At 52.4% G+C, this 9,856-nt stretch overlaps 1 protein-coding gene across 1 annotated transcript; it reads right to left on the bottom strand.

Annotated features, from left to right (window-relative positions):
- Nucleotides 1-8,359: 8,359 nt before the first annotated feature.
- On the bottom strand, nucleotides 8,360-9,292 carry LOC131093005 (olfactory receptor 14C36-like). Its single transcript, XM_058040006.1, has one exon. It carries the CDS (start codon nucleotides 9,290-9,292, stop codon nucleotides 8,360-8,362), a length of 933 nt encoding a protein of 310 aa, XP_057895989.1.
- Nucleotides 9,293-9,856: the final 564 nt, after the last annotated feature.

The following is a 9,856-nucleotide window of genomic DNA, read 5'->3' as shown; positions in this document are numbered from 1 at the left end:
GACAGTGTTCAAAAAACATCTCAAAAAATCAAAAGTAAATTCAAACTCAAAAGTTTCTTGAAGTTTTAATTGGGTCCCACTGAGGGACACAACTGAGAAAGTGTCCCCAGGTTCCAGTTAGAGCAGAACACTGGAGGCAGTGATGGCAGCTGAGGACAAACAAGGCAAAGGTGTCTCTGGTGCTGAGCAAACCTGGATGTGTTTGAGGAATGCAAAGGGCCAAGGCCTGGGCCCCAGCCCCTGGCCAGGCAGATCCTGTCCCTCCCTCCTCGCTCAGGGCTCTTGCCGGGATGGGCACTGCCATGTGGGGATGTGCAATGGCAAGGGCAGGAGCATGGGGCGGCCCCTGCCAGGCTGCTGAGCAGGGACAAGGAGGCAATGAGGCCCCAGCCCTGCAAGGGTCACTTGTCTCCTGCTCCTGCCTCAGGCCCAGGCTCAGCAGCCATGGCCAAAGTGCTGCCCAAGTTGGCTCTGGCAGGGCTGTCTTGCAGCTGCTGCATATGCCTGTGCCCTGTGCAGCCCAGGCTGTCCCACAGTGTCCCTGCCCTGCGCCTCTGTCCCTGCAGGCTGTCAGCATCCCCCGGCTGCCCCACCTGGCTGGCCCCTTCCTTTGCTGACAGCTCTGCCTCCTGCCTGCCCCTGCCAGCCCACACAAAGCCTGCAGCTGATACCAAAAGGGTTTATTCCATTTTTACCCTACCTGTGAACTTTCAGCACAAGAACAAGGCATGCAGGGGCTGCTTTCCTAGCAAGGGTGGTTGGAAGAGAAGAAGAAGACACCTGGCTCAAGGGTGCAGGGATAGAGAAAACAAGGACTGAATCTAGGAACTTGGGGTGGGTTTTATGGAAATGGATAAATTGTCATTCTCACTTAGCGACTGTATATAAGCAAGACACTGGTAGAATTACGTGTCCACATAACTTTGGGAGTTTTCCCATGCTGGACCTCAGGCCTGAATAAATGATACTCTCATAAACACCAAATGAGTGTTAAGGAGCCTTATTCTGATATTTTGGACATTTGGTGACAGCAGAGGGTGACAGACCCAAGGACTCAGCTGTGACACTGTGGAACCCCATGGAACAAAGGGTCCATTGTGATGCAGTGGAACCCCATGGAACCAAAAGTCCATTGTATCAGAGCAAGGCCTCATGGAACCAAGGAGAGCATTGCTGACAGTGTGGAAGCTCCTGGAGCCATGGGGTCATTGTGACAGTGTGGGTCTACATGGAACCAATGGTCCATTGGGACAGTACAGAACCTTCTGGAATCAAGGGGATCATGTTATGCTCTGGAACCTCATGGAACAAAGGATCCATGGTGACACTGCAGTGCTCAGACCATTGTTGACAGCGTGAAACCCACTGGAACCAAAAGTCCATTGTGACACAGCAAGGCCTCCTGGAACCAAGAGTCCGTTTTTGCTCTGTGAGACTTCCCAGAATCAAGGAGGCCATTTGGACACTGTGGGGCCTCATGGAACCACCTGGCACTGTGACATAGCGAGGCCACATGGAGCCAAGTATCCAATATGACATTACAACTGTGACACTGCCGGGCCCTGTGAATCCAAGGAAGCAGGTCTGGTTGTCTTAGCCTGACTGGCTGAACTGACCTCAGCATGTTGGGGGTCTGTTCTCATGTGCCCCTGAAACACTGGGGCTCTGTGCTTTCCTACCTGTGAAGATCATTTTGACACTTCAGGGCTTCATGGAAACATGGAAAACATTGTGTTATATCTGAAGCAAGGAGAACATTGTGACACTGTAGGGCCTCATGGAACCAAGGGGAGATGGAACAGGCCTGGCTGGTTTGGCCTCCCAGGGCCACCTGACAGGTCCAGCTGATCTTGGCATGCTGAGGGCTGCCTCTTATCAGCCCCTGGAGAACTGGGGCTCTGTGCTTTCTTTCCTATGGAAAAGAACCATCCCTCTGTCCAGGTGTCCATGGACAAAACTGATACTCTCCCTGAAAAATTCCCTGTATGCAAGGGTTCTCCCAGACAAAAGCTGCCAGGACAGAGAGCTCTGGCTGGCCTTGGCCTCTGGTGGTCACCTCGCATCTCAAGGAAGTCCTGAGAAAAGTATTTGAACAGGTTTGACTACTGGAATATCAATGAGTCTTTCATCCTCTGTAAAACTCAGATGCTCTTCTGATCATACATATTTCTTTTCTTTCTAATTTTGTATTATGCATGAAATATTATTTTCAGTCAGGAAACATTCTTCCTCTCACCCTACCAGTGTTATCTGACACAAAACACTTCCTCTGCATATGGATGCAGGTCACCTATACAAGCAAACACAAGAAAAAATGCAGCAGGAATTATTTATTTCTGCTTCCAACTGTCCCATCTCCTCTGGAGCTGGAGGTGCAGCCCCAGCACTTGGCAGGGCTCAAGGGCTCACAAGCTCAGCTCCCACCCAGAGAACTTGCAGACCCTGGCCTGCTCTTCTTGGCCCCTGCACGCTCAGCCAGGCTGAGATGGACACTTATGGTTTCTGGGCCAGGCTCTCGGAGCCCAGCCCAGCTCCCTGAAAGCTCTGCCAGCTGCCCTGAGCTCTGGGCAGCACCAAGGGCCTCTCCCCAGCCCAGCCCAGCCGGCTCTGGCCCCACAGCTCTACTCGGGCCAGGCTGCTCTGGCCACTGCCCCACGGCCTCAGTCCCTGGCAAGGGCACAGCAGCAGCTGCAGCTGCCACAGGACAAAGCCCCAGCATGGGGGAACGTGCCTGGCCAAGAGAAAGGAGGCTCCCTGGGTGCCCTGCTCTCCTCTGCAGGAGATGCTGAGAGCTCTGCAGCCCCTGATGCCATCCCATCTGCTGAGGGCAGCACAAGAGCCGTGGCCTTGGTGCCCTCAAGAGCTGCTCCTGCTCCAGGCCCAGGGCCCATGCCAAAGCTGGGGCAGCCACAAAGCTGTACCCATTTCTGTTCATTCCAGCTCTGATCAGGATGGATCCTCAGCACCTTGGAGGTTGCTGATGAATTTTACTTTTCCAGAGGCCTCTTCTTTGCTGAGCTCTTCAGTTCAGGAATTCAGTGACAAAGGCTCATAAACATTTGTTCAAAATACCCAAACAAGACAAGCCCATGGGAATAATTCAAATCTTCAGTCCTTCTGTGGCTCATTAGACAGATTTCATAAGTGAAATCTACTACATTGAATCTACTACAGTGTAGTGTAGTAGATTCACTACAAAGTGAATCTACTACACTGAAAACAATGAAGAGAGAATTGTTTTGTCCGGTATTGTTCCCCTATTTATAGATTGGTATCAGCAGTTCTGAGTTGATATTGATCCCCAGCACCTCCTCATGCAGTCTGAACAGATATGAAAATCAAGACCCTTCATGGCTGACAATCAATCACACTTTGTCCCTACCCCCACCCCACCATTTCCCTCATCCAACCCCTGGCGTTCAGAGCAGATGAGGAATGGAGCCACATCCAGGGGTGTCCCCAGGGCTCAGAATTGGGGCCAGGTCAGTGAAATCTCTTTATTGTGGATCTGGACAAGGCCAGCGAAGGCACCCTGAGTCAGTTTCCAGCTGAGCTCAAGCTGGGTGGAAGTGTGGCTGTGCTGGAGGGCAGGAAGCTCTGCAGAGGGATCTGGCCAGGCTGGAGCCATGGGCCCAGGACAATGGGATGAGGTTCACCAAGGCCAAGGGCCAAGTCTGGCCCTGGGCTCACAACCACCCCAAATCCCTGGCTGTGCCCTGCCCCTGATCCCCACAGCCTCTCCTGTTTCCTTCATCCCTGCATTGCCAGGGACTCTCTGGGACAAGGGAGCTCTGCTCTGGGTATGGAGGGAGGTGCAGGTGCCACCACTGGAGTGGGAAACAGAACTCACCAGGTTTGTGTCCTTTGGGGATCAGAAACTGATGAGACTCAGAGGCACAGAAAGTTTCTCTTCATGGCCAACAGACCATGGTTGAACAGGAAACAATTCAATAACAATCACACTCTTCCCTGAGCACTGTGCAAAATCCCAGCAGCATCTGACATGTCCACCATCCACAAGTGATTTCCATACTAAAATTAATTTTAGAAAAATATGGTTCTGTGATAGATATAAACACACTTAAATTCTTGTATCAGGATGCCCATCCTGGAGTGGGGGCAAAGCAGCCTGAACAATTCCCAATTTTTTAGGCTGTCAATGGTGGATGGAGACTGGGATCAGGCTGCTTTTGGTCTTGAGGAAATGCTGAAACCAGCCTGACTAATTTCATCTCTTCCTGTCCTGGCTGATCTCCCCTCTTTCCCCTTCCACCCATTGGCTTTTGTCTCCCCCCAGGTCCCCCAGTGAAGAGCCTGTCTTTGTGTTATCCATCCCCTCCTCACTGGCACTGCCAGGCTGGGATGAGGAGCCCCTCAGCCTTCCCTGCTCCAGGCTGGACAAGCCCAGCTCCCTCAGCCTCTGCTCACAGCCCAAGGGCTCCAGCCCCACCTTGGAGGCCCTTCCCAGACCCTGCTCCAGCTGCCAGATATCTTTCCTGCCCTGGGGACCCCAAACCATGCCACAGTGGCCTGGATAATCCATGTCCTTGAGGTCCTCGTCACACAGCCCTGGCCCCTTGTCCCTGTGTCAGGTTTTTGGGGTTGATCTTGTGGAACATCCTTGGGGAAGGCTGTGGCTCCAGGTGGGCCAGGGAGATACCAGGGGACAGGAGACCCTGCTAGGCATGAACAGCATTGAACTTGTTGGGAGAAACTGTGAGGGGGAGCTGGAGCAGAGTGACCAACCCAGTGACCTGACAGAGCCCTGCTGGGATGTCACAGCCTGCTCTGTGATGTCATAACTTATTCTCTGATGTCGCAAAGCTGGTCTTTGATGCCACAACCCACTCTGTGAAGTCACACACCCCTCCTGTGATGTCCCAGCCTTCTCTGTGATGTCACAACCCGTTATCTAATGTCACACATCTGGTCTGTGAGTTCACAGCACATTCTCTGATATCATAGTCTTTTCTGTGATGTCAGACCTCTGCCCTGTGATGTCACACCTGGCTCTGTGATGTCACAGAGACAGTCTATGATGTTGCAGCTGCTCGATGACCTCACATAACCCACTCTGTGATGTCATAGCCCACTCTGTGACCTCATGTCACCAGATGATAAATTATCTACACCAGGTGAGCACACACAATGCTGGTTCTCCAAAACCCCAGGCCTATGGAAACCACAAAATGCCCATTGTGTGAGAAGGGGAACTGAAATTCACCAGCCTCAGTGTCCTACCAGCTCAGCCAGGCAAACTGGAACATTGGGGTCCCTGAGCACCAGGGACCACCAGAGAGACCCCCAGGACAGGAGAATGCATGGGTAAAGGGGAGAGGAAATATGTTAATGATTTTGCGGAAATTATTATCTAGTCCAGGACAATCAATGAATATGTGTGCAAAACACAGAATATAAACAGAAACTTTCCTGTACTCAGCGTGCATGGTTTTGGGAGGAGCTATCCCCCCATGCATCTGTCCAAATAAAGAATGCTACTTTTTAATGCTACATTGGGGTTATGGAATTTTATTATTTTGTCAAATTTTTGGTATCACTCCCATTCTCAAGGGAAATCTCTGTCTCCTGATGTTCACAAAAAGAGAAGGGCTGGTGGGACATGTGGTGGTTGGAGGCTGCCGTGGGCACAGTGACCATAAAATAATCAAGTTTCCAATATTCTGTGAAAGGAGGGGCAGAAACAAAACTTCATCACTGGAATTACGCAGGGCAGACCTTGGACTCAGGATGCGGATTTGGAGAGTACTGAACCAGGTACTGATTTTTTAAGGGAAACACACTTAAAAACAAAAGTGTCCATGAAGGATGGACACACCTCAAGAAAGGAATCTTAAGGGGGAAGGAGCAGCCTGTCCCTCTGTGCCAAAGTTGAGCCTGAGAGAAAAATGACTGCCCTGGCTGGACATGGTGCTTTTGTGGGAACTCAGGAAAACAGAGGGTGCATCACCATTGGACAGTAGATCAGGCATCTTAGGAAGTGGTTAAGGATGTTGTTAGGTTGTGCAGAAGGAAAAGCAGAGTGGTGAAAGGTGAATTAGAGCTTATCCTGGCCACTTTGGTGAAAATTAATAAAAAATATTTCAAAAAAAACCCTAAAAGCAAAAGGAGAGATAAGTAGAACATCTACTCTTTATTGGATGCAGTGAGGAATAGAGTAACTGAGGATAAGGAAAAGCTGAGCTGCTTAACACTTTCTTCGCCCCAGTTTTCAACATTAGGACAGGTTGTCTCAGGACAAGTGTTCTCCTGAGCTGGTGGATGGGGACAGGGAGAAAAACAGCCCCCTGTAATCCAGAAGGAAGCAGCTGGGGACCTGCTGAGCCCGGTGGGCAAGAAGGCCAATGGCTCCTGGCCTAGCTCAGGAATGGTGTGGCCAGCAGGAGCAGGGCAGTGATTCTTCCCCTGTGCTCAACACTGGTGAGGCCACACCTCGAGTGCTGTGTCCAGTTCTGGGCCCCAATCTAGGAAGGCCACTGAGGGGCTGGAGCATGTCCAGAGGTTCTAGGAAGGCCACTGAGAAAGGCCACTGAGGGGCTGGAGCATGTCCAGAGAAGGGCAACAAGGCTGGGGAGAGGTCTGCAACACAAGTCCTGTGAGGAGAGGCTGAGGGAGTTGGGGTTGTTTATTCTGGAGAAGAGGAGGCTCAGGGAGACAAGGAGGTATCAGGGCACAGGTTGGACTTGACGACCTCCAGGGCCTTTTCCAACCTTGCTGATTCTGGGATTCTCTGAAACCATCCTTGGAGCAGTTGCAGGAGGAGTCCTGAGTCTCATTTTCAGAAGCTCCAGTAGCCCAGGTCCCTCAGCTTGTCCTCGCAGCCCCAAAGCCCATCCTGTCAGTCCTGCAGAGCCTCTGCAGCTCCTCCTCATTGCCCAGAACAGGGAGCCCCAGAGCCAGACACAGCAGACCAGATGTGACCCCCTGGCCTGGGGTGCCTCTGGCAAGGGAGCAGCACCAGGCACTGCAGGAGCCTGCAGACAATTCCTGCAGCACTTGTAGGATGATCCTGCTCCCCAAGGGATGTTCCCATGGGGCCAAGTCAGGAACTGCAATGGGGAGTGGAGCCAGAGAGGAAAGAGCAAACAGGGATGGGCTGTTTGCTGGGGAGGGGACTGCAATGGGCAATAGGAAGAAATCTGGATCAGGAAAGAGGAGAAACATCAAAGGTGAGGCCAAGGAAATGCTTGGAGCAGTTTGGGGGTGGCTGACAGGCAGCCCTGGCTCTGAGCAAGAGCATCTGCAGTGGGACAGGAAACTCCCATCTGATGGGAACAAACTTACTGGCTGACTGCAGAGGCCACAACAAACCTGAGTGGTTTCCCTGGTGTCCCCCAGCCCTTGCTGGCCCTAGGGGCTGATGGCATTTGTTCTCCCTCAGGTTCATGTCCCCACACCAACAGCATGGGAGTGCTCCCGCCTGCTGTGTGCAATGCAAACAGGGGCTGCTGAGCCAGTGCTGCCGTGTCTGTGCCTGCAAGGATGGGGCACCTGTGTGAGCTGGGGGAGAGGCCAGGGCTGCAGAGGGGGGATGTTGTTGGCAGCTCCATGAGGACGCTCTGGGACGCTGCCCTGGGCTGTGCAGTGCACTGAGGATGGATCAGCCCCTGCTCTGCTGCTGCCCGTCTCCCCCAGGGCTCTTGCAGAGCCCCAGCCATGCTGTTTGCCCCCAGGCTCCCCACGGCCAGCCTGGGGCTGCTCACAGGGGTTTTCTGTGCTGAGCATTGGCCTGGGCATGTTCTTGAGAGAGCCTGGGCAAGAAGCCTGGAGCCCCCAGGCCCTGTGCTGAGATGTCAGCGCTGTCCCAGCAGTGCTCATGGCCTGTCCCTGCTGCAGCCCCGGCACTGCCACCCCCAGGGCTGTGCCCGGCCCTGAGAGCACTCAGGCCCTACTGCAACACCAGGGCCACCAGGGCAGAGGGGCAGGGCCACGGCAGCAGCACTGGCAACACCAAGTGCTGTTGCTGCTGGGCCCAGCTGCTGGGCCAGCCCTGATCTGCCCCCAGCTCTGCACACAGACATTGCTGCTGCAGCTCCAGAGAAGGCAACAAAAGGGCATCTCTGGTGAAAACTCTGCTAGGAGATCCTTTCTTTCATTTAAAGCAACCAAGAGCACAGCTCTTCATTGACACAATCTGTGAGCTACAGCAAATTTGGAGGTAAACAAAATGTAATGAAGCACAAATTATGTCTTTTCTTTGTGGACAGTACTAAAAAACTGAAACAAAGGAAAGAAAAGAACAAAGAAACCACCAAATCAAGCAACAACTCTCAAAGATAAGTTTTTTCACAAGTGATAGATAAGTTTTATTACAAGTAATATTCAGAAACTAGCCAGCAGTTTAATGTTTCTGAAACCATCTACTAATCAGTCTCCACACTGCAACCTTGAGCTCCTGGTTCCTCAAGCTGTAGATGAGGGGGTTCAGGGCTGGAGGCACCACCGAGTACAGAACTGACACTGCCAGATCCAGGGATGGGGAGGAGATAGAAGGGGGCTTCATGTGAGCAAAAAATGAGGTGCTGACAAAGAGGGAGACCACGGCCAGGTGAGGGAGGCAGGTGGAAAAGGCTTTGTGCCTTCCCTGCTCAGAGGGAATCCTCAGCACAGCCTTGAAGATCTGCACATAGGAGAAAACAATGAACACAAAACAACCAAAACCTAAGGATGCACCAACCACAAGGAGCCCAAGTTCTCTGAGTTTGGAGTGTGAGCAGGAGAGCTTGAGAATCTGGGGGATTTCACAGAAGAACTGGCCCAGGGCATTGCCATGACACAGGGGCAGGGAAAATGTATTGACTGTGTGCATGAGAGCATAGAGAAAGGCACTGACCCAGGCAGCTGCTGACATGTGGGCACAAGCTCTGCTGCCCAGGAGGGTCCCGTAGTGCAGGGGTTTGCAGATGGACACATAGCGGTCGTAGCACATGACAGTCAGGAGGGAAAATTCTGTTGCAATGAAGAAGATAAAGAAAAACACCTGTGCAGCACATCCTTTGTAGGAGATGGTGCTGGTGTCCCAGAGGGAATTGTGCATGGCTTTGGGGACAGTGGTGCAGATCATGCCCAGGTCGCTGAGGGCCAGGTTGAGCAGGGAAAAGAACATGGGCGTGTGCAGGTGGTGGCCGCAGGCTACGGGGCTGATGATGAGGCCGTTGCCCAGGAGGGCAGCCAGGGAGATGCCCAGAAAGAGGCAGAAGTGCAGGAGGTGCAGCTGCCGCGTGTCTGCCAATGGCAGCAGGAGGAAGTGCCTGATGGAGCTGCTATTGGACATTGCTTCACTCTGGCCGTAGTGGACTGTTGAAAGAAGACATTGACAAGCTCTTTGACTCAATCTAATAGAGTTATTTTAGGAATTCCCTCAAAACTACTTCGCTACCTGTGGGGGAACTTCATTGAACAATTTCATTTTTGAGCTTGGGTTTGTGCTGCTGAGTTCCTTCCTCATCTCAGCATTGCTCTCAGCTTGAACCCCGGGGAAGCCCAGAGAGAAAACAGGGCTCTGTGTGCCCCAGTGCAGTCAGAACTGGTGGTCCCCACACAGGTGCCCTTTCCTATTACACTTCCCTCTAGTTCAGGGTGATCGAACATAAAACATGCTTGAAAAAATAAAAGTGGAGTTTTTAAAGATTCCAAGTTCAAGTTTAGTTTCTTTAAGTCCTTCTCTCTGTCCCTGGCAGCTAGACAGGGAGGGATACCATGTGTTGGTCGGGCTCTCTGCTGCCTGGAGTTATGCCTATTGGGAGTTGTTTCTCTGTATCCAAGCCTTCTCCCTGAGAGTGCTGCCAGAGCCCAGCCCAGCCCTGGGGGCTCAGCTCTGCCCTGCAGACCCCTCCCA

This window comes from Melospiza georgiana, chromosome 23, assembly GCF_028018845.1.
Source record: "Melospiza georgiana isolate bMelGeo1 chromosome 23, bMelGeo1.pri, whole genome shotgun sequence".
Lineage (NCBI taxonomy): Eukaryota > Metazoa > Chordata > Aves > Passeriformes > Passerellidae > Melospiza > Melospiza georgiana.
Note: the sequence above shows the minus strand (reverse complement) of the source record. Positions and strands in the feature narration are given on the sequence as shown.

Bases quoted from the DNA above. Each gene is read 5' to 3' on its own strand.
- LOC131093005 (XM_058040006.1), bottom strand. From the start codon at position 9,292: ATGTCCAATAGCAGCTCCATCAGGCACTTCCTCCTGCTGCCATTGGCA.